Below are 25190 nucleotides of genomic sequence, written 5' to 3'. Positions count from 1 at the left end.
TCCACTGTAGCCTGGGCCCATTCGCAGATATGATGATATTATGGCACCCCTTCCCCCCCCCCCCTCCTCCCCCCATGCTTCCTGCCTCGGTTCATATCAGGGGGCAGAGTCCAATAGCGGCCTAGGGTCTACCCTCATAGGTCCCGCTGCTCATCCCCTGCATCCTGGTTTCTTCCCAGGACTGGACTAGCACTGAGGGAAAACACCTCAGGTTTCTTCTGCCTCATTGGGGGACTCCTCTGCACCGATCCTGACTTGGAACAGAGCATCAGGCGGTCTTCCACCATACAGAATCTCTCTGGGTGGTCAAAGACAAATGTCCACTGAGGAACCTCTCCTCTCCAGGGTTGGTATCCCCTTTAGTGGATTTTAGCGGTCATGTATTTATCCGCACAGGTAAGCTTGCTGCCTCTCCAGTAGGTGGTGCTTTACCCACCATCGTGTTTAGAACGCCGGCACACCTATGTGGTGTCCCAGATACGTACGCCTTCCCCTTCACAGGGGGTACTTGTACCACTGCCAAATGCTGTATCCGGCAGACTTTCCTGGTTCCGATGCATCTCCTTTTTCACCTGGAGTAATTTCACTATTACCAGGGGCTATATTCAACACACCCTCCTAGTCCGAGATAGGGTTGGACGATATCAAAAATATTCCCACGATAACGATATTAAGACATTTATCGTGATAACGATATATATCGCGATAAATTCCAATTTCGAAGAAAAAACACTCAAAATATGGACTCATGCTTCAGATCTTTAATTGTAAAGTATTAAACATTTTACAATTGCTCCTATTAAGTAGGCATAGGATTTAAAGGAAAAACTATAGTTCTTTACATATCCTTTTACTAAATAATAACAGTAACAGTAGTGAAAATTCAGTTTCAGTGTAAAAGAAACAGATATGACGAGACAAACTGTCTGCTGTAGTCAGACATTTGTTTTTATCAGATAAAGTGGCCAATTTAGGCGTTCTAAAAGTAGTCACCGTTTGTTGATCATGGTCTGGATGGTGCCGGTGGTGGTTGATTTGTCAGGTTAGATATTTTCAGCTGACAGACACCATGCAGAAAAGGTCCTGACCGTCACCTGAGCCCTTGTGCAGACTTAATTCTCAAAAAATTATGCAAATAAACTAAACTGCCTGAATGATTGGGCAGTTCTGTTGATACTGTGGCGTTCATAGGAACCAACCCAGCATCTGAGGTCGTATTCAGAATGGCCAAATGACAGACATTTGTTATCTTATGTGATAAGAACAAACCAGCTCAAACAATAACTTAGGAATCTATCCATATGCAGATAATTAGCACCTACAAAGACGTTCCCAAAGGGAACCAAAAAAATAATGCCCCAAAACAGTTTATGGTAAAATATAAACAACAATGAGATCATTCATACATGATTAGAATAAGCATGACTGGGGCAAAAAGAAATCATCAGACAGTGGTAAAGGTGCCAATATTTGCACCACCAAGTTCCAACTTCCACCAGGCAGTGGCAGGTCACAGAAGCACCAATAATATGTAACACACATCATATAGCCGCAGCGGTGGGTGGGTGGCTTATTACTAGGACAAGTGAAAATATATTCAAGTCAGAGCCCATGTATGGTCTTAAATATATACCACAGTCCTGCTTTTTCTAATCATGTATGTTTGATCTCATTGTTGTTTACCATATACTGTTTTAAGGCATTATTTTTTTTGTTCCCTTTGGGAATTTCTTTGTAGTTTGTGGGTGCTCTTTCATGTGTATATATGGCTACCTTAAAGCCTTTTTCAGACAAGCGGGAATCCTGATCTGTTGTGATGTTGGTGTGGAGTCCTGGACTGGACACTGTTCATTTTGCAGGATCGCACCGCATTATACTGATTTATAATGCTGTGCGTCTCTGCATGGCCTTAATTCTACAGAATTATTCTGACAGCATAACCAAACCACCGGGGATTCTGTCAAAGGTCAGGCCTTAAGACACACAGCATTCTTCTAAATTGGTATTTAGAATGTGCATTCTTGCAACACAAGCAGTGTCCATAATAGAGAATCATGCACAGTGACAGTCACACGCTGGTCTCTCGTCTGACTGCACGGACTACTGAACTAGCCAAGTCTAACAAATTAGTCCTATTTAGCCGACATATTGTTTTCTTCATTGGTTATTTTGCTCTCCCAGAATGGGATTTAAAATGCTTTACTCATTTTTACTTAGAAATATTAAATTTGATACAGTACTGGGTTTCAGTCTTCCACGCAAACCACCTGTTATCAGCCCACCCTTGGACCACATTCTTTCACTCGCTACTGCAGTTGCTTGAATTGCTAAATACTTTTTGGCCAAGACACATAGCAGCGGCAGTCTTTTGATTTCAGAGGAATGTCTCCACCACTGCAGTGGTTTAGTGTTTAGAGGTTCCACTGCAAGAGAGAAATACAGCTCCATTTCAGCTGTGGGGTTTAAAGCTGCCTCATCACACATCTGAGTATTGGCATTTAATTTATCGTTCTTAGACAGAAAAAAAGCGAGACCCCTAGCCCTATCAAAACAGTTTTCATTGGAAGTACTGGAACTTTCACCAGATGGCAATGACTGTGACTTACACATAATGCTTGACTGAATCTGAATGAGCTCATTTTCAATGCGCTATGGCCTCTCCTGGTCCTGTTGGGTCACACAGTTCTCCTGCACCTGTGTGCCAAACTTTTTGCCTGAGATTTCCTTCCCACCCACGGGGACTTCTTTGGGACATCCCATGGTGCTGTCCCCCAATGACATTAACGAGAAAATTGCCTTTTTGTACTCCGTTTCTCGTTCAATTCATTGGGGGACACAGATCCCACCCTTTGTTTTCATTTCTTTCTGTCACCGGGCTGCTGCTCTTCCTTCCCTGGTCCAGGACATGTTGGTTCTTTGCTTTTGTTTCTCTCTTCTAATGCTATTGGTACAAACTGATTAGCCTAGTGTCTGTGGAGATGGTATATTCTAGTGGTAGCTGGGTGTATACCCATGGTGCTGTGTCCCCCAATGAATTGAATGAAAAAAGGGATTTTACTGTAAGTACAAAATTCCAATTTTCCGATTCACTCAGACTTCACCACCCCTTTCACTAACAGAACATTCCTAATGGTGGGTCTCTGTTCTGCTCCTGGGCTTAACATAGTTCTTACCCCAGATTATCATGCAGTCCAAGTCTAGGAGTACTGGAGCTTGGATGTAACAAGAGAAATGGTGATGCTCTCATGGCACCAAAGGCCTAATTTATATATTAAGAAAAGTATAACATTTTGGGAATGGAGCCTCAGATCAACAGCGTTTTAATCAGGTGAACCACAGCTATGTGTCTATGCAAACAGTTGGATAGTGAGGTCGCTGGTGACGGTAATTTCACCTCTTTCAAAGTAATGGGGTGATGTATGCGGTGAGTCTGCAATAAAATCGTCATTTAAAAAATAAATAATTCTGGTACTTATGAACAAGCCATAAATATGTGAATGAAACTTTAAAGGGAACCGGTCACTGGTATTTTGTGAATAGAGCTGAGGACATAGGTTGCTAGATGGCCGCTAGCACACCCACAATACCCAGTCCCCATAGCTCTGTGTGCTTTTATTGTGTAAAAAAAAACGATTTGATACATATGCAAGTTAACCTGAGATGAGTCCTGTCCCTGAGATGAGTCAAGGACAGGACTCATCTCAGGTTAACTTGCATATGTATCAGATCGTTTTTTTTACACAATAAAAGCACACAGAGCTATGGGGACTGGATATTGCGGATGTGCTAGCGGCCATCTAGCAACCTATGTCCTCAGCTCTATACACACAATCCCGGTGACAGGTTCCCTTTAAGCTGTGTCTGTTAAATATATATTTTATGTTTTTCATATGTTCCTGATCTTCCAGGGCCAGTATGACCGAACCACCAACTGCTAATATCAGGCCAACTCCAGTTGTGGCCACACCAAGTAAAGTGACAACAGCACAAAGACCACCAAGAGCTAGTATTCGCCCTATGGTCACCCCAGCTGTTGTCTCTACTCCAACGACTACCCCGACGGCTACAGTTATGCCCACCACTCAAGTGGAGACACAAGAAGGCATGTATCCTGTAACTTCAGTATAATTTGCTGCATGCCTATATTAGTTATACATTAGGCACATTATCTTATTTTTGCAATAGAGTATAAGATAGTACTTGGGCTTATTTTTTAGCGCAATTTTGTTTAATTTTATGTAGCAATGCAGTCAGAAGGTCTTTTGGAGCATGTTCCAGTTTTTGGAAGTACCAGTGGATCTGTTCGTTCAACCAGCCCCAATGTTCAGTCATCACTCTCACAAGCCGTTCCAGCTGTCCAGCAGCAAACTGCTTTTGTCCAGCCCACCCAGCAGTCACATGCTTCTATAGAACCTTGCACTCCAGAACCCTCTGTGGACGTTGTCCAAAGCTCTCCTATAGAGAGGCCGTCTACATCTTCTTCCGTGTTTACCAACTGTAAGTTTCTACAGCTATAATATTCTCGTAATATAATCATACGTAAATTTACAGTTACCTAAAACTAGATCACTTTTACAGCTTCAGCAACACCAAGCTCTTCTATGTCGAAACGGCAACGAGAAGAAGGGGAAGAGACCTCTGTGGAGACCACAGAACAGTCCATGGAGGAGCCTGACTTGCCTGTTAACAAAAAGCTGAGGACAATCCAGAGAGTTGAACCAGAGGTTTGTTTCATTGAATGTTTTTGCAACCGCATTGGACCTTCTCACCGATGTTCCTTACTTCTTTGCAAGCCCTTTTATGTATAATTTAGTTTCGGTTATTACCAGCGTAAAAAAAAGCTAGTTTATGATTACACTTGATTATTAATATCATTGTGTGAACAGCATTTAGGCCGATTTGTCCCTTGGCATACAGAACATAAGCAGACCCTGTGTAGTCTGAACCTGCAGTCATACCACCTTCTTTGTCCTGTACTTCTAGCTGACCTCAATTTGGAAGGTTCAGACACCACCTGAAGATATTTATTTAAGGCTGTATTAGACAGCCCAATGTGGCAGATGATGGGTTGAAAGGTAAGCATTTCCTCCCGGTAATTGCCTGCTCACTAGTGGAAGAGACAACGGCTATTACATGTAACAACACGATTTAACAAAGTCTCAATTAATGTATGATTTAAAGAAAACCTTACCAATCCTTGTCACTCTTCCCCTTTTATTTACCGTTTTATCTTCCTTTATTTAAATTCCCCCCTTTCTTTTTCCTTGATATTACTAAATTGTAATGTTACTATTTTCTGTTGCCCTGTAAGGGCTCTTTCACACTTGCGTTGTTCTGTTCCGGCATAGAGTTCCGTCGTCGGGGCTCTATGCCGGAAGAATCCTGATCAGTTTTATCCTAATGCATTCTAAATGGAGAGAAATCCGTTCAGGATGCATCAGGATGTCTTCAGTTCCGGAACGGAACGTTTTTTGGCCGGAGAAAATACCGCAGCATGCTGCGCTTTTTGCTCTGGTCAAAAATCCTGAACACTTGCCGCAAGGCCGGTTCCGGCCTTAAGCTTAACGTCATTTCGGCGCATTACCGGATCCGACGTTTAGCTTTTTCTGAATGGTTACCATGGCTGCCAGAACACTAAAGTCCTGTTTGCCATGGTAAAGTGTAGTGGGGAGCAGGGGAGCAGTATACTTACCGTCCGTGCGGCTCCCGGGGCGCTTCAGAGTGACGTCAGGGCGCCCCACGCGCATGGATGACGTGATTGCATGGATCACGTCATCCATGCGCATGGGGCGCCCTGACGTCACTCTGAAGCGCCCCGGGAGCCGCACGGACGGTAAGTATACTTCTCCCCCGCTCCCCACTACTACTATGGCAACCAGGACTTTAATAGCGTCCTGGGTGCCATAGTAACACTGAACGCATTTTGAAGACGGATCAGTCTTCAAATGCTTTCAGTTCACTTGCGGTGTTACGGATCCGGCGGGCACTTCCGGCAATTGGAGTACACGACTGATCCGGACAACGCAAGTGTGAAAGAGGCCTAACCCTATGTTGAGGGAATACAAGGTCCATGCAGGTTACATTAATGTTTGAAAACAAGATATACAATGTATATTCCTGTATGTAATATTCTATTTCTTTATTGAAAACAATAAAACATATGTTTAAAAAAACTAAAAAAAACAACTTCCTCCACAGAACAGGCAGAAGCAATCGAGATGCCATCACTTGTCCTCATGCTGTCGTTTGCCGGCGGCAGATCGTGATTAGACACCACGATCTGCGGCCTTCAAACGATATTTTTTTTTTAACGTGTCAAAACATTTGGATTGCCTGATGACCAAGTGTTTGCTTGTTAATCTGGCAGTCTGTGGCTTTATTACACTGCAAGATGATTGCTACTTAGCGTTCACACACACGCTCTTTAACTATCATCTGCTGAAAAATTTGCCATTTACAGTACATGGCCTGAAAGTGTTTATTTTGTGTTTTTTAAGGAGGATGTTTTGGCGGAAGATATTCCTGAGGCAGAAACGCACTCATTTGATCAAGAATCCCAAGAGACGCTTGCACAGGTGATCTTTTGTCTGTTTTCTCTCTACTCGTATTAGTGTGCATTTTTAAAGCATTCCTAGACGTTCAAGAGAAGTCCTGTGGTTAAACTTCCCCCATTTTCCCACTTCTGCCACTTAATTGCCTGTGTTTCTCTCTTCCTTCCATGTCTTGTCACAGTATAGCAAGTATACCGTATTTTTCGCCCCATAAGACTCATTTTTCCCCCCTCAAAAGTGGGGGGAAAATGACCCTGCGTCTAATTGGGTGAATACTAATGAAGCGCTTCCATTTTGGAAGCGCTCATTAGTACCAGAGGACCGGGAAGCGGTGAAGGCTCTGTACTCATCGCTTTCTGGTCCTCTGCTGTCGGCGGTGCAGGCTGCGCACAGCGTGAGGGCGCTCTGTGACCTCACGCTGTGCGGCCCGGGTCACAGCAGACAGAGGAGGAGGAAGACCGAGCGAGCTGGAGGGGAGTAGCGGCGGCGTCCAGGAGCAGGAGAGGTAAGTGGTTTTTTTTATTCTTATTTTCTCTGTAGCACTTGTTGGCATCTGAAATGGCACATAATGGGGCTCATAAATGGCATGGGGGCTGATCTGAGGTCTGATTAAGGGGCTTATTAACATTGGGCGTCTGATTGGGGCTGTCAGGTGAGGTCTGATTGCTGGCCTGATCTGACATCTAATGAAATATATATTTTTTTATCTATTCAGACTGCTGGTGACCAATAAAAGGTCTATATTGTATTTAAAGATGAGGGGAATTAGTGTTAGTTTCAACAACAACTGTATAGGAAAATGCAATTGGCGCATTGTCTAGGTGACAGCATCCACTTCAGCACAGAAGTACAACACCCAGTGTCACTTGTCCAATTCAGCACATTAGCACCTTCCTTCCTTCAGATACAATGTATGAGTTTTTAGACACATTTGCCAGTCTGTCTTCAGGGCCTTGCCCATCACCTGCTTAAGGGGACTATAAATCAGAATCCTAACAAATAAAAAACATACAAAATGTGACAATCTCCCTGTTTTTCTTGCTCCTTTCCTGTCCTATATCACAACTGCAGACCATAGAAAATAACATAGAAAGTCTGAACATTGTTCTCTCAGGCTGCAGCCATGTGTTCTCCCCTCTCCTCTTCTGCTAGTGCATGTGAGCCAGTAAGTTTGAGAGCCTTAGGCTTCGTACTTTTTCTACACAGTGAGCATATCCTTTCTGTTGGAAGAAATCTTAGTTACCAATAGTATGAAATACAGTGCCAGAGGTAGTACCCGTAGTAGTACACACAGTAACACCAGCCAGCTGTACCTCACTGACTGGTAACAGTACAGGGAGGTTTTGTGCTAGAAGCAATGTTACTGACTAAATATACTGCTTCTGTCCCTGTGTAACTAATGTGTACCATTTTGCACACACTTTGCAATCTTTACACAGCCAAAGTGACCTCCATTATGGGTCTACATCTTTCCAAAGCTCCTGAAAGGCAAATCCACCTAATGATAGGGTTCTAATTCCTACTTTTATTGCTGTTTAATTAGGCACTTTTGCTTTTCAGGATCTTTGGAACGTTGTGTAATGATAAATGTGGAGGTATGCCGAAGACCAAACTGGACATGAAACCTACTGACCTGATACATATTTATACTCTATGTAGTAACTTAGTACTTAGGGGAACATTTTGCACATACTACTCTAGGTACACAATGTACAGTCCAGATCAAAAGTTTAAGACCACTTGAAAAATGGCAAAAAATCATATTTTACATTGTTGGATCTTAACAAGGTTCCAAGTAGAGCTTCAACATGCAACAAGAAGAAATGAGAGTGAGACAAAACATTTTTTGAGCATTCAATTAATTGAAAATAACGATTAAACTGAAACGGGCTGTTTTTCAGCTGATCCAAATTTTAGGACCACATGCCTTTTAAAAGGCCAAATCTGTGCAAAGATGTGGATTCATTGTCCATTTCTGTCAGGTAGTCACACGTTGTGATGGCAAAGGCAAAAAAACTCTCCCTTTTTGAACGTGGTCTGGTTGTTGAACTGCATAAGCAGGGTCTCTCACAGCGCGCCATCGCTGCTGAGGTGGGACGCAGTAAGACAGCCATTTGGAATTTCTTAAATGACCCTGAGGGTTATGGAACAAAAAAGTCAAGTGGAAGACCCAAAATAATTTCACCAGCACTGAGCCCGAGGATCCAATTGGCTGTCCGTCAAGACACTGGACGATCCTCGACCCAAATTAAGGCCCTCTCAGACGGCATCTGAGACTGAAGGGCCTCAAAAACAAAAAACTGCTCGTTTGGACTTTGCAAGAGAGCACCAAACATGGGACATTCAAAGGTGGAAGAAAGTTTTATTCTCTGTTGAGAAAAAATTTAACCTTGATGGTCCTGATGGTTTCCAACGTTACTGGCATGACAAGCAGATCCCACCTGAGATGTTTTCTACGTGCCGCAGTGGAGGGGGCGCCATAATGGTCTGGGGTGCTTTTTCCTTCAGTGGAACAATGTAGCTTCAGGAAGTGCAGCGGCGTCAAACGGCCGCTGGCTATGTCCAGATGTTGCAGAGAGCATTCCTCATGACTGAGGGACCTCGTCTGTGTGGTAACGACTGGGTTTTTCAACAGGACAACGCTACAGTACACAATGCCCGCAGGACAAGGGACTTCTTCCAGGAGAATAACATCACTCTTTTGGCCCATCCTGCGTGTTCCCCGGATCCAAATCCAATTGAGAACCTTTGGAGATGGATGGCAAGGGAAGTTTACAAAAATGGACACCAGTTCCAGACAGTAGATGGCCTTCGTGCGGCTGTCTTCACCACTTGGAGAAATGTTCCCACTCACCTCATGGAAACGCTTGCATCAAGCATGCCGAAACTAATTTTTGAAGTGATCAACAATAACGGCGGAGCTACTCATTATGGAGTTCATGTTTGGATGTTGGATTTCTGTTTGGGGGGGATTTTTTTTTTTTTTTTTGGAGGTGTGGTCCTAAACTTTTGATCAGCTGAAAAACAGCCTGTTTCAGTTTATTCGTTGTTTTCATTGAATTGAATGCTCAAAAAATGTTTTGTCTCACTCCCATTTCTTCTTGTTGCATGTTGAAGCTCTACTTGGAACCTTGTTAAGATCCAGCCATGCTAAATATGATTTTTGCCATTTTTCAAGTGGTCTTAAACTTTAGTTACTTCCCAGCTTTCCCAGACTGTTGCATTCCAAATTTGCCTAGTAATTTTAGAGATAAAACCACTATAAAATAAGCCTTGTTTGGAAAGCTGGGTGACAACACTCAGCTGCTGCATCGGTGACCACAAGCTGCGCACCTTGTCTTGATACTATAGATGATATTTTGCAGCATTATACTAATGCTGGGCTGTGATGGAGAGCATAGAAGTTATTACCCAGCTTTCCCAGACTGCCGAAACGCAGACTGGACTTATTATGCATTGATCAAGTGATAATTGTCATATAGCAGGCTAACTAGCTTGATTTGCCATTTGAGAGCATGGACGGCTCGGGAAACACATCTCCCTGGCCAGCTGCAGCACCCCTGACCTGAACTGACTGCTTCATAGTTATTTGATCGAGGGGCTATTGCAGTGTTCTCGAGTGCGGTCTTCACTAGCTTAATTAGAGCCCACCGAACGGCTGCGTCGCAAAAGCCACACAGCCATGCCATGTGGTCATACTATAATAGACTACGAAGTACAAAATCTACCTAAATAAATCTCCATTCTCACTCCAGTATAGTGGGCCATAGTGTCCTATCTTTGCCTTTCAGGGTCCTTGAAAAGCTGGCTAACATAGTATGTGGAACTGTAAAAGGGACTGCTGGATACTAAATCTACCTAAAATGCCCCTTCTAGCTGTCTACTCGTGCCACAGCTAGCCATATTCTCATCGGGGTCTCTGGAAAGCTGGGTAATTTGCAGAGAGTATAAATAATACTAAGAGGGCCATTTTCTGCAGGTATTTTTCCTTTATTTTTTACACTACAATTCTAAAAGTAAATGCAAACCACAAACCTACAATCCTCACCCATCTCTGGTGTAATTGTTTGCCCTGGCGTTTCTCTTGCCCCTCCTGCAAATCTTTCAGCCCTATACAGGCTATGGATTCCGCTATGGTCAAAAGGAACTAAGCCCCACCCCTTTCCCTGAACTTCCTGTTTTGTGATGTCATGCAGGTGCATTTAGTCGGACAGGGAGATAAGGGGCCCTCTCCGCCTGCAAGATTTTCTCAAAACTGCAGTTGTCTTGCAGGAGTATCAAATTTTATTTATGTATGTATGAAATGTATATACCAAATGTTGCCTCCATTACCGTAGATCACTGTAGAGATTGTTACCCAGTTTTTCCACATTCTGAATTCCAAATTTGCCTATTTAATTGATGATAAATCCCATTATATAGCTAGACCATGTTGCCCTTTGTTATACATGTGTTTTTATTTTTTTTGTCTAGAGAGCGTTAAAACCTGAAAACCAAGAAAAAGCATAACCTGCAAAGTGCATTTTTATAGGCCAATCTGCTACAGAAAGCCACACCCCAAAATGATATTGGCAAAAACTACAGCTCGTCCCACAAAAAGAGCCCTCACATCTCCATAGACATAACTATATAAAAAAATGAAAAGTTATGGGGATCAGGATATTGCGATGACAAGTTTCAAGTTTTATTTGTTTTTGTGTTTTTGTTTTTTTTTCGTATTAAAGGGAACCTGTCACCTGGAAAAGACAAATTACACTAATCACTGTACCTTAAAGTATCTCTCATAGTGTGCCCAAAGATGTATTCATATCTTCTTTCTGGGTTGTGCTGTCTCATAAAATCGACTTATAAAACTGTGTTTGGCACCTTTTTGAAGTCGTGCTGAAGTCACGGGGGCAGCGGCCTCCTTGACTCAACCATCGGATAAGCCTGCTCCTCCGCATATTGATGGACATTTTCCCTGTAGCCGTGACCGCCCTCTTCTCGCGCATGCGCCGTGCGCGTCCTGCCGTAGCGCGATCCCGGCTACGGCTCCCTCCCTCCCTGGCATCTGCATGTTCACTGTGCCTGTGCTGCAGTGCAAGCAGACAGTGATCGCGCTCACACCGCAGGGGAGAAGCGATGGGCGTGAGCGCGCTGTATAGGAACGGCGCAGGCGCCGTGAACAAGAAGATGCCAGGGAGGGAGGGAGTCGTTGCAGGACACGCACGACGCATGCACAGTTTTATACGTCTATTTTATGAGACAGCACAACGCAGAAAGAAGACATGAATACATCTTTGGGCACACTATGAGAGATACTTGAAGGTACTGTGATTAGTGTAAATTGTCTTTTCCAGGTGACAGGTTCCCTTTAAAACACAAGAAAAACTATAAAAGTGTGGTATCGTCGGTTCTGACCTGGAGAATGAAGAGCACAAGTCAGTTTTACCACTTGGTGAACGCCGTAAAAACAAACCCCATAATAGTGTGGCAGATATGCGTTCTCCCCCCCCCCCCAATTCTCCAATTCTACCCCATTTGGAATCTCTATGGTGCCAGTAGCTGAAGGGGTGACCCTGCTGGAGAAGAGAAAGGGTGAAGATGGCAGAAGAGAAGAGGATGAAGATGAGGAGAGTACACGGGACTAGGTAAGTATGTTTAACCCTCTTGGGTTGGTCTCCCCCTCACTCTTGGTGGCAATAGTCTTCAAACAGACAGGGCTTCAGCATAGCCCATCCCCCCTGCAGCCATTCCCAGCCCCCCTGAAGCATTCCCCTCTGGCACAGGTCGCTTATTCTTGTCCCCCAGCCGGGGCAATGGCACATAGGGGGTTAATGACCGCTAGGTCCGGAGCGCATGGTCACACATGCAGAGAGGGGAGCGCAGCTCCCGCTCCCCGACAGGAGAAATCTTCCTAAGGCCGACCTCTACCATTATCCACCCCTTTCGTGAGCAGACGCCAGGCGCGTCGTTCCGGAGGGGTTTAACCGCCCTGCGTTCGGCAGGCACCGCAACGGTGCTCCGGCTCTGTCCATTGCCGGACGTGTGCATTTCGCGCACTGCTCTAGTCTGTAGTCCGGCCGATGCAGGGGCTAGCAATACCCTAATCAGCTAGGCGCAGGGGCTTGGATCGCTGCTTTGCGGCCTGCTGGGCTGCAAACTTCGTCCCCTGGTAGGGGGGAGGGTGGGGGGCATTCTGGTGCAAATTCTTCCCGCCCTACTTCCCCCTCCCCAGAAACATGCTGAGCTCCGCCCCTGGTCCTCAAAATGGCCTTAACCCTTCACTGCCCAGCCTCCTCTTTAGGCCGGCATATCTGGGGATCTACTCCTAGTGCAAGGTTAGTAATGTGGAGAAATTTAACCCCTTCCTGTCTCTTGTGCACTTGAGGCAGGCATCTTAGTTTTATAAAAAAAAAAAAGGGATGTGCGCTATATGGGTCCCCCTTCTCAGCCTTCACTAACGCAGGACCACCCTGTCCGTGTGGTACCACACTGGGCCCGTGTCCTATCTCGGATAAGGAGCACCTTTCATAGTTCCCAATCCACCCTCTGGGTCGTTTGGTTGATGATTTCCACCTGCTCAATCCATTGAAGGACCTCTGAAGGATTCCAATCCGTCCTCCAGGGCCATTTGATAATTCTCCACCTCCGCAATACAGTGGAGAACCTCTGGTATTCCCAATTCACCCTCCTGGGTTGTTTGGTTGATAATTCTCCACCAGCGCATTCAATAAAGGACCTCTGACTTCCCAATCCACCCTCCTGGGTCGTTTGGTTGATAATTCTCCACCTGTGCAATCCACCCTCTGGAGTCGTTTGATAATGCACCGCCTGCGCAATCCGGTGGACGGACCTCTAGAAGTTCTCATTCCACCACCTGGGTAGTTTGGTTGATAAGTCTCCACCTGCACAGTCCGCAACTGCCAGGGGCGAGATTCTGAGGGGTAGACCTATGTGCATGCGGACCACAGCACATCTTTCTCCTCGAATATCTCTGCACCACACCCTTCCTCCCTGGGTCACGCTCAGGCACACCCTCCCTCACAGGAGAGGGTCTGTCTGCGGGGAGGGGGGGGGGGGGGGGGGAAATCACTGATTCATAGGTGGCGTGACATTATCACTGGTTACAATGTGTGCTGTATGCATTGCCGCCTTACTTGGGTGCAATAATTGCACTCCCACGGGGTACAGGACTCGCCATATGCACTAGTTCTCGCCGTGGGCATTAACCCCCCCCCCCCCTTCATAGGTGGAGTATTTTCCCTACCACTGGCTTAAGTACTTGCCGTATGCATTCCACCTTCCATAGGTAGGGTAATTGCACCACCATTGGTCGCGCTATCCTTCCATAGGTGGAGTGTTGCACATCACCGTGCTTCCTGTTGCATTACCCCTTTCCACAAGGATCCACTAGTGGGGGGATAGCTAAACATCTTCGGATGCTGCAATTCAACTGCGCCACGGCTCTAGGTGCCTTAGCTTATTTCACAAGTGGGCGGGGCCTGGTACTCTTACTGTAGTGGTATATGGATGCCGCCAGTGGATACGGTGGCTATTCCTCATTGTATCCTTCTTTCCTTTGGTGCTGGTTTTGGGCATGATTATTACATCCCCGGTCTTCTCAGGGGGTTACCTAGCATCACTTGTGTCCTAGAGACAACCCTTATCTCCATGGGCCTCCATTGTTAGTCGGTCATGATATTGTCCGCATCAATACGTAGTGCGTACACCATTGCACATACATGGTGAGTATGTTCCAGCGAGTTTTTCACTGGCTCCGTATTCTCTATCCACCACTCCTCCTTCTCTGGGAATGTGGATATGCGGGCACTCTGGTTTAGCTGCTACAGTGTGTTCTCCCCATAGGTGCAGCTTTTCGCTAATGCTCAAGTTCGTGGTCGCTGCAGTGGGACATCCCCCTCAGGTAGGGGTCCTATCCTGGCGCTGGCTGGGCAGTTGCTCCTGTTCAGCGCCCTTCCAGGTAGAGTCTTTAAGGTTAGCTCTACTTAACTGGGGCAGTATGGTACGTGGCTTCTACGGATAGTCAGGCCTCCCCCTCAGTTTTGCGCTAACGGGGCAAGAGCTGGCTACTATTGTGGGAGCAGTATTGTTTTACCACTACATACTTCGGTTCTTACTGCACAGCTCTTTCGTCAGGTGGTGGACTCTTCTAGCACTGATTTCTGTGGCCTCTGCGGGTGGCCCCCTCCTCTGCTGGGGTATGGGGCTAGCAATGCAGTGTGACTCCCCAGGGCTCCAGATGGCGACCAAAATGGTCAACCAATGCGACTTAGAATTTACAAATTCTTGTTGCCATTTGCAACTAGACCCGCCTCTGCAGTTGAATAGAGCGCCGGGCACTGGAGATGATAGTTCTCTTCCCCGCCGCCGATGTTCTTCTCAGCAGCGCAGTGGAGGAGTCTCTCCCTCCCCCTGTACTGCCGCCACCAATAAGAAGAGAGATGGGAGTAGGAGGGGAGGGGCTGTGGCCACTGCGCCACCAATGTTTATTATATTGGGGGTGGGGCGCACTGCGCCACCAATAAAGATAACTGACCTGTCAATACAAATACAGGAGGCGGGTGCCGGGATCAAATAGCCGGCACCCGACCTCTGACAGGGAGCTGCGATCAGCGGCAGTTAACCCTTCAGGTGTGGTCCTTCCTGGGCTTCTGTGAAAGCCGGGACATCCCCTCACTCCGTTGTTTCTCTCCCCACGGTCCTATCCTTCTACAATCAGGGTTGGACCTTGGTTTAGCCCTTTAGTTCCTTGATGGGTCAGGTGTTGGCGCTTCTGTCCTGGGGCAGCTTTCCAGCGTCCTCTGGTTCCCCTGGTGCCCATGACAACCTTCCTTCAGGGAGTGGCACATACGGTTCCTCCGTATTGTCCTTTACCGCCTTGCCATCTGAATTTAGTTCTCTCAGCATTCCAGTCTTCTCCCTTTGAGCCCTTGCGGGAGATCTCTCCGGCTCCTGTCCTGGAAGGTAGTTTTTTTCTTGTAGCTATCACATCCATCAGTCGGGTGTCTGAGTTGGGGGCGCTCTCTTGCAGAAAACCCTTTACAAGGTTAAGGCGGTTCTCCAGCCCATTCCTTTTCCCGAAGGTGGTCTCTGACTTCCATATCAATGAAGAAATTGTCCTTCCTTCATTGTCCCTCTCCTTCACACCCTATGGAAGGGAGTTACGTTATTGGACGTTGTCAGAGCTCTGATCATTATTGGCAGCCTCCAGTCCCTTCCGGTGTACGAAAACCCTTTTTGTCTTCGGAGGGTCCTTGCTAGGGATTGGCTGCCTCCAAGGTGGCGATTGCACGTTGGATTCGGTCTGCAAGTGCTGAGGCATACCGCGCCCGGAGCAGGGTTCCGCCCTTAGGGGTCACGGCTCACTCCTCCAGAGCGGTGGGTGCTATCTTAGGCTGGGAGGAATCTCTCTGCGGCTGCACAGTTGTGTAAGGCGGCTACTAGTCCTCCTTACACACGTTCACAAAAATTTACTAGTTGCATACTTATGCATCAACAGTCGCTGCCTTGGGCCGCGTGGTCTTGCAGGCAGTTCTTAGATGCTTGCAGGGACGCTTGCTTCCATGGGTCTGTGGTTTTTCCCTCCCTGTGGACTGCTTTTGGACGTCCCACTGTTCCTGTCTCCCCCAATGAATATGGGTGAGAAAAGGCGATTTTTGTATAACTTACCAGTAAAATCTCTCTCGCTCTTCATTGGCGGACACAGCACCCACCCAGTATTGTTGTTCGACCACAGTTGTGGCTCTTGCTGGTTAGAACCCTGTTGGGTCCTTTCACCTGGTTGGTGTTTCACGTGTTTTTCTTGGTTGGCTTGCTTCTCCTACTGCTTGTACACAAACTGAAGCTCTCTCCAGGCTGAAGGGGGTATAGCTGCCAGGGAAGGAGCTAACAGCTTTTACTAGTGTCAACGCCTCCTAGAGGACATAGCTATACCCACGGTTCCTGTGTCCCCCAATGAAGAGCGAGAAAGAGATTTTACTGGTAAGTTATACAAAATCTCCTTTTCCCATTTCTTTTATTATGGGATTAAACTGATGCACACTGTTATGCATGGATAGGTCGGAAATGACACATTAATACTTTGTTCTTTGAATCCCTGTGTTATGTACTATCTTCTTAGGCCATGCTCCAGGCTTTCTACATGGCATACAGTATTATGTTTTATGGAAATATTACATAATTGGGCTACTTACAATGACTTTGTACAGTGCACACTTTTTGTTTTTGTTTTTTGAACTATAGCAGCATGGATATCTTTGCTAGATTTTGTTTTCAAAACCAAGTGACTGCAGTTTAGGTGTAAATATAAATATATATCTAGATCTATCTTTATTTTATTTTTTTCTCCCTTCTGCTAGTCTGCTAGTTTGGAATACCCACAGATTCACGACAGTGAAGAGTCCTTACCACCCATCATGGATAATGCAACACAGGCTTCTGATACAAGCCAAACTGTGCAGTCCTCTCAGGACTCTTCAACTAAGCCCGATGATATAATTGTTATAGAAAGTGATGAGGAGGAGGAGGAGGATGATAATGAAGGGGATCAGGAGGTAATCTTAATTTTCTACATCCTAGAAATCAAGTTTGAAGTGTTTCTAAGTTTTGTATAATTTAAATTATTATTTTCCCAGGACATGCAAGGCTATGAAGAGGATGAGGAGGATGAAGATGATGAAGGTGGTATGGGTGAAGAAGGCGATGAAAGTAATGGTGAAGATGGTAGTGGTGATGGCAATGACACCTATGAAGGAGAAGATGCTGCAGTATGTATTAGTAATTTTAAATGTGTTCAGTAAAGATACAGAAGAATTTTGGATTGAATATCTTCTTTTGACCCTCATTTATTGGTTCACCTGAATGCCAATGAAGTTGTTTGGTGAAACTTAAATCCGTTGTCCGAGAATGAATAAACTTTTCAGTGATACCTGCAACTTGTCTCTACTATTGAAATATTCATATTTGCCTGCACCTCACCACTCCAAATCTGCACGCTGGCTCCCATTTGTTTATCTTCCAGTCCCCAACTGGTTTACTTCCAGCTGGGCATGGTACCTGCTCCGCTGCAGCAAACTACCACACTGGCTTCATCAGTGGCAATGTCAAATCTCAAGCCAGTGGTTGGCTGCAGTAGAGAAGATTGCCATGCTAGGCGAGGTAGGTATGATAGGCAGGGATCATTGAAAAGTTTATTTCTGGACAACCCCTTAAAGTTTGATGTGCTACCTTTAACATCATTAATCTGTCTATATGTAAATTCTTTCAAAGATGCATAGTTGATTTTGTAATGTGGCACGTCTCATTATATTACACTGGCAAAATGGCTGCACATAAATAGCCATTTCAGCTTGTCATTTTACTGCATTTCAGTTTATCCCTGTGCAGTTTTGTTGGCAGTCATTGCTCTTCACAATAATATTGTAGCTCTTTTACAGGAAATCTGTCGCCAGTTTTATGGTGTCCTAACTATGCGTAACATAGTGGCAGATCCTTAGCAAAATGCTGGGTCACTTTCTGTAACTCACCCAGCTGTTTTGCTGAAATCCTGTATTGATCGAACTCAAGACGATGAGTCTTGAATATTCATGAGCTTCTGTCTCTCTCCGTCCATCTGATGCTACAGTGGGCAAGGAGAGACGTGCGATCATGAATATGGGGATTCCTCAGAAGGCTCTGGAGCTGTTCGGCTAAATGCACACTATTAGGATTGCGTGTGGAAAATCCTCACTGTAGGTCATGCACATTGTATTCTATGAGAATTTGAAATTCTTATGTACACAAAGCAGATTTTTTTTTTTTTTTTTCTGTGCGGATTTTAAAATCTGCAGCATGTCCATTTTATTTTTTTTATTTCAAATCTGCACGAGGAAATTCCGCATGTAAATCTGCACCAATTGATGCGGATGGTCTGCATCGATTTCCCTGGGAACACCTGCGGATTTTCCTCGCCTAAATCCTGAACATGGGCATGGACTCTAAGGATTAAAAAATTAGGGCAGCATAAGACTGGTGACAGATTCCCTTTAACCCCTTCCTGATATGTACAGCGGATGTTAGGTCTTTAAACATGGCGCCCGTTCTGTAGCGGAGCGAGTGCCATAGCCACTGCGTTTCATATAGCAGGCACCCGCAGCTAATGTCCGTGATTGACGGTAATGCCGACCACAGACATCTAACCCCTCAGATGCTGTAGTTAAATGTGACCTCAACATCTGAGAGGGCTTTTGTTTATTCAGACGAGAGCAGCAAGACAGCATTGAATTAAATATAAAAGTCAGGAAGATTGCAGTACATGAGGTAGATGGAAGTGTGAAGAAGCAGTAGAAAAAAGGCAGTGCTGTGTGTGTCCCCCAAACACGCTTTTTTTATACCCCAGAGAACAAAGGAATAATTAGTATTATAATACAGTGGGAAAAAAGGATTGCGCTGCAGGAGAGTATTCTTATTATATTCAAGTCCAAGGATATTGGTGTTCTATAGTCTATGGAAATCTTCAGTTAAACAAGTTCATCTATACACATCAAACTCAGCTATGGTCTGGAAATCTGAAAAAAATAGAAACCACACTATGGTGTAGTAACTTCTCAGAGGAGGTGTCACCTGCAAACAGGTTATACTCACAAGACTCAGATGGTATTAAGCATCACAAGCAGGCTCAGCGATGTCATCCACCAAGGAACTTCATGCATTGAAGTGAAGGTAAAGCTGAAGTGGTCAGAAGGTCCGGAGGACGGATGTAGGTATGTACTGTGGCTGGTAGAAGTTCAATCAGCCTTGGATGTCGCCTTCTAAACCACACGGACAGGGTGCTTTACCGCTTGTATAGAATCTTGCAAAGATCCACGATCCCAAAGAAGGAAAAACCACTTTCACAGGATATCACCAGACTCTCCACTCTTCAGGTTCTCAAAGAAAGGAGGTCAACCAATAGTGAAGTACGTACCACAGTGTTAAATGAAAAAGATTTATTATACTCACAAAAAACACAAGTATAGGAGCGAGTTAAAAAAAAGTACACAGTGCCCGACCCGGGTTTCGCCATGATGCTTCGTCTGGGGCGTGTGATCCTTGGACTTGAATATAATAAGAATACTCTCCTGCAGCGCAATCCTTTTTTTCCCATTTTATTGTGCGGACTATTTTTACTCACTTTGTCCTGGAATTTGCAGCGCTAGAGGGAATAATATCTGAACAGGGATTGTATTTTATATTTTTAGTATTATAATACAGGTTTGTCGCAGTATACCGCAATCCATAAAAGTGAATGGTGACTTACCTAAATTGCATCATTATTATACATAACGTGATCTCGCAAATGCTTTACCATCTATAACTGTTGACTTCCTTAAGTTGCACCTCCAACATTATGCATAAGGAAGACTTGCGCCTCATTTTACTTAATGATAGTTAATTGGTTAAGAGTATTCTAACACGTATGAGAATGAATATCTGATGCGTTTTTAACCTTTGATCCATCATCCTCTGATTCCATTATCCTTGAAAGTGTTTGTCATAAACTAAAGAAGCTATGGAGGACATACATATGTCACTAAGACTCCATGATCTCCTAGCTAGCTTGTCCTCATCAGAAAACAGGCTTTAATTGATCACCTAAGGACCTCTATTGTCTTAGCAACAGTACATCAGTGTTCAAGGTGACTCTCTTTAAGGTAGAAATATAAGATGTCTGGCTGAGACACCATGGTGGACCATCAGATCTAATCCTGATTCTCCAACAGCTAAAACATCTCTAAAACCCAGCAGAGATGGGTGGGTAAGGGACCTGTTCTAAAGATGAGCCGGAGCCTGTACTAGGCTTCCAGATTCATTATTAGTATATCCCAGTTCAGGCCAACAGGTATTGTACTGGGATATAGCGACTTCTGTAAAGAATAATGGAGCAAAATCCATTATTCTGTACTAGTTGCAATCCGATGACTGCAATTTGTGGTCCACTTTTGGACTTAATAAATTAATTTAAAAAAAATAATTTTGAGAAATTATAAAAATTCAAATCCCCCCCCCCCCCTTTCCCCAAATTTTAAATAAACAAATAAATAGCATCCATGGGAATCGGCACGTGCCAAAGCACCTGTACTATTAAAATATCCTGAGGATAGGTCATCAGTATCTAATTGGTGGGTGTCTGACTCTCTCAGGACCCCTGCCGATCAGCTGTTTGAAAAGGCACCAACACTCCTGTGAGTGCGGCTGTCTTCTCTCAACTCACCATGCACAGCGCCATACAGCGCTTGGTATCGCAGCTTGGCCCCATTCACTTCTATGGGACTGAGATGCTCCTAAGCCACGTGATCGAAAAAGCTTAGAGAAGCCTGCGGCTCTGCTGAGAATGATGCTGCTTTCTCAGACAGCTGATTGGATGGGGGACCAGGTTGTCGGCCACACTGATCAGATACTGATGACCTATCCTGAGGACAGGCCACCAGTATAAAACTTCAGGAAAACCCCTTAATGCTTTCTCAGGCCTGGACATAAAGGGGTTCTTGACAAAGTTGACTTAAGTGTGTACAGAATTGTAAACAAAATGTGTTTTGTAGAAATTATTAAAATGTAATTCTTTAAATATGAAAAAAATGTAATGGGTTTATTTTATAACACTTCTAATTAACATAGGAACCCCCCCCCCCCCCTTATTTTAGTTTTCTTATGTAATTTTAAAAAATCCTTTCATTTTCTAAAGAAGGTTGATTTGGTTGCTATGGGCAAGCAAAGTGTGGGTTTTATTTTTGTCCCTGGCAACATGCTATATAGATATATAGTATTTTGGAGCACGTTCTCTGTCCACAGAGCTCCAATTGGAGAAACACCTGCTCCAACTAGATCGGCCACACTTAATTTTTTTTATGGAATTTTAGACCACCAAAGACGTTTTAGGTCAGGAAAGATTTGTTTTTACCAGTTTTTAACCACCCTGCACCATCTTCTTTAATTTTAGGCTTAAATTTGGTTAGTGTTTATTTTTTTTATGTTTAATTTTGCTCCATCCTAATCTACAGTTTGATTAAAGAAACATTTTAAGTTGTGTTATTGATTATCCTTAGGGTGCAGAAGGCACTGATCCTGGTACAGAGACAGAGGAGAGTATGGGTACTGGAGATATTGGCCAAAGACCTGCAGACTCTCAAAATAGTGGTAATACATATTTTATATAATTGTATAATTTTTTTACTATATTATGACAATATCTGTGACTGATTATAGAAGCGTTGATCATTTAGCATCTTTTGTAGCTGATTTAATCTTTGTATTCAGGTGAAGCTTCTACAGGGACTGCTGAATCTTCACTTTCACAAGAAGCTAGGGAGCAACCATCCTCAGCTTCTGACCGTCCAGGGCCTCGTCCTCCTCAGTCACCTCGTAGACCACCACATTCTCTGCCTCCCCGTTTAACAATCCATGCACCTCCTCAAGAGCTTGGGCCACCAGCTCAGGTACCATAAAAGTTTTGCAATGCTAAGACTTGAAATATGTTTTGCTGTGAACAGCAATATAATCTATGCAGATTTTGTTGCAAATCAAATATGCTGTTTCTCGCCCAATTCCTTGGGGGACACAGGAAACCATGTGTATAGCTCAACTCCCTAGGAGGCGTGACGCTAAGTGAAAACTGTTAAGCCCCTCCTCCAGCAGCTATACCCTCAGCCTGGAGAGAGAGACTGCCAGTTTTTGCTCAGTGTCCAAGGAGGCAAGACACTCCCTGCTCTCATTTTTATTTTATTTTTTATTTTTCTATTTTTTTTAGGGACAACAGAGACGCCTGGACCTCTGTTTCTCCCGGGGTTTAGCTGCGCCAGTGCCGGCCATCCGCACTGCTGCCTCCCCCACAGAAGACAAGGAGGACCAGGGCAGCCCAGCTCCCCTGCATCCCGCCAGCATAATAGTCGCCCGCACGCCAAGCCCCTATCCAGCTTCCTGCCACTGCGGTGCCAGTAGCTGAAGGGGCGACCCTGCTGGAATGGACAGAGGGTGAAGACATCGGGATGGTGAGAGTGGTTGTTCCAGCCCTGCTCCCCCCCCACCCTGCACCCATGGCCTCCTTTCACTGGATGCTGCAGTTCTGGGGCTACAGAGAGCCCCCAATCCCTGAAGTGGGGCGATATACTGATGCACAGTGGGGCAGGGGGGATAGTGTCTACATTCGGTGCTGGCTGATTGGTATGTCCTGCAGGAGCCCTCAGTCGCAGAGGGCCCTGGTATCACCACCCCCTTCACTGCAGCAGCGGCACCTAGGAAGCGCCGGCAGGCTAAGCCTGCCTCTGCACCCTTTCACTGCCAGCCGGCATCGCGACGTCCGCAGAGAGATCGCGGCGTCGCTCTTATGCTGGTACGGCCGGTACTTCTCTGCGCCGCATACCACCCCCTTCTTCATGCGCCATTACTGGATGGAGTCCCTCAGATCCGTGGTGGCCTCTCTGGAGAAAGGGGAGTTTGTCGTCTATCGACATCCGGGGGGGGGGGGGGAAGAGCACCCATCTTCCCCACCCTAGGACCAAGAGCACCACTCAAGGCCGTCCTGGTTTCTCTCGTTTTAGGTCCTCCCGCAGGGCCTCCGGCCCTCGATCCGCGTCCAGTCTGTCTTCTATTTCTTACCAGGATAGGCGTAAAAAGCCTTTTTTTCGGACTCAACCCTCCTGGCGTAAGTCCCAGCCTGCTCGCCCTCCCTCGGCCAAGCAGACCCCCGCCTGAAGGTGCGCCCCCACCCACCCGGGTGGGGGGACGACGACTCCTGTTCAGGGACATCTGGCAGGCGCACGTCTCCGACGCCTGGTCTCTCGAAGTTGGATCTTCCGGATACAAGATCGAATTCGCGTCCCTCCCTCCGGTTCGCTTCTTTCACTCCCATGTCCCGAGGGACTCCCATTGTGCCGCCGCCTTCTCCGAAGCCATTCACACCCTTCTGGACAAAGGAGTGATCACTCCCGTTCCTCTAAGGGACCGATTCAAGGGGTTCTACTCGAACCTTTTTGTGGTCCCCAAAAAAAGGTTTGGTAAGACCAATATTGGACCTCAAGCGGTTAAACCGTTTTCTCCGTCTTCGTCGGTTCAGGATGGAGTCCCTCAGATCCGTGGTGGCCTCTCTGGAGAAAGGGGAGTTTGTCGTCTATCGACATCCAGGATGCTTACCTCCACGTCCCCATCGCTCGGTGTCACAAGCGTTTCCTTCGTTTTGCGGTGTGGAACGACAATTATCAAATTTGTCGCCCTCCCTGCTCGGCTTGGCGACGGCTCCTTGGGTGTTCACCAAGATCCTTTCCCCTGTCCTGGCCTTGCTCCGCTCCAGGGGTGTTTTTCTACTTCCCTACTTGGACGATCTGCTCATCAAGGCGCCCTCCTTTCCCCAGACGTCCACCAGCGTGAACCTCACACTGCAAACCCTGGAGCAGTTGGTTCGGTTGGCTAATCAACCTTCCCAAGTCCTCGCTTACCCCATCCAGACAACTCGTCTTTCTGGGGATTCTATTGGATACAGAAGTGGCGGAGGTTCGGCTCCCACCGGAAAAGCGTCGGAGGTTCGGCTCCCCCCGGTCCGTCCAGGGCACTTGGTCTCCGTCGGAGTCCAAACTGCCGATAAACATTCTGGAACTGAGGGCGATTCTCCTATCGTGACGGCATTGGACTCCACTGCTTCGAGGCCATCTCATCCGTGTCCAGTCGTACAACGCCACGGCTGTGGCATATATAAATCAAGGGGGCACTCGCAGTGCAGCGGCTATGCAGGAAGTGTCTCACATCCTCCACTGGGCGGAAACTCATGTTCCGACCCTGTATGCAATTTACATCCCGGGGGTGGACAACTGGGCGGCGGACGACGTTCGACCCGGGCAGGTGGTCTCTGCATCCCGATGTGTTCGAGTCCATTTGCCTCTGTTGGGGTCGTCTGGATGTGGATCTCATGGCCTCCAGGTTCAACCACAAGCTCCCCACCTTCCTGTCCAGGTCCAAGGACCCGAGGGCGTACGGCGCCGACGCTCTCGTTCTTCCGTGGGCGGAATTTTCCCTCCTGTACGTGTTTCCGCCCCTCCCTCTTCTGCCACGGGTTCTCTACAAAATCGCGTCAGAGGGCATGCCTACGATTCTGATAGCCCCGGATTGGCCTCGCCGGCCTTGGTATGCCGACCTGATGCTGCTCCTGGGAGACGCGCCTTTGCCGCTGCCTCTAAGAGAAGACCTCCTCTCAAGGGCCGATCTTCCACCAGCATTTAGGGTCGTTTCATTTAACGGCATGGCTATTGAGACCGCAGTCTTAACGCAACGGGTTTTTTTGGCGGATGTGGTTCATACCATGATCCGCACACGGAAGCCGGCCTCGTCCAGGATTTACTACCGGACTTTGCGGTCTTACCTGGGTTTTTGCAAAAATCTGGATGTTCATCTTTGTTTTTCCCTGCCCACTGTCTTGTCCTTCTTGCCGTCTGGTCTGGACCTGGGTCTGGGTCTCAGCTCGTTGAAGGGTCAGGTCTCGGCACTTTCCATCCTCTTCCAGCGGCCTTTGGCCCCTCTCGGACCTGTCAAAACCTTTATTCAGGGAGTCGCTCACTCTGTTCCCCCGTATCGCTCTCCCATTCCGCCCTGGGACCTTAATCTTGTGCTCTCGGCGCTCCAGTCTTCCCCCTT

General features: G+C 46.2%; 1 protein-coding gene across 2 annotated transcripts in view; it reads left to right on the top strand.

The window, feature by feature from the left end:
- The window catches only part of TPR (translocated promoter region, nuclear basket protein), a 213965-nt gene that overhangs the window by 170682 nt on the left and 18093 nt on the right, over positions 1 to 25190 (top strand). For both annotated transcript variants that reach the window (XM_040408451.1, XM_040408450.1), the window contains exons 36-43: positions 3909 to 4102; positions 4243 to 4497; positions 4579 to 4724; positions 6498 to 6575; positions 16913 to 17107; positions 17189 to 17320; positions 21617 to 21707; positions 21828 to 22006. In XM_040408451.1, the coding sequence (XP_040264385.1) occupies positions 3909 to 4102; positions 4243 to 4497; positions 4579 to 4724; positions 6498 to 6575; positions 16913 to 17107; positions 17189 to 17320; positions 21617 to 21707; positions 21828 to 22006 (1270 nt within the window). The remainder of the gene's footprint in view (positions 1 to 3908; positions 4103 to 4242; positions 4498 to 4578; positions 4725 to 6497; positions 6576 to 16912; positions 17108 to 17188; positions 17321 to 21616; positions 21708 to 21827; positions 22007 to 25190) is intronic.

Source organism: Bufo bufo, chromosome 9 (assembly GCF_905171765.1).
Source record: "Bufo bufo chromosome 9, aBufBuf1.1, whole genome shotgun sequence".
NCBI classification, from domain to species: Eukaryota; Metazoa; Chordata; class Amphibia; order Anura; family Bufonidae; genus Bufo; species Bufo bufo.
Note: the sequence above shows the minus strand (reverse complement) of the source record. Positions and strands in the feature narration are given on the sequence as shown.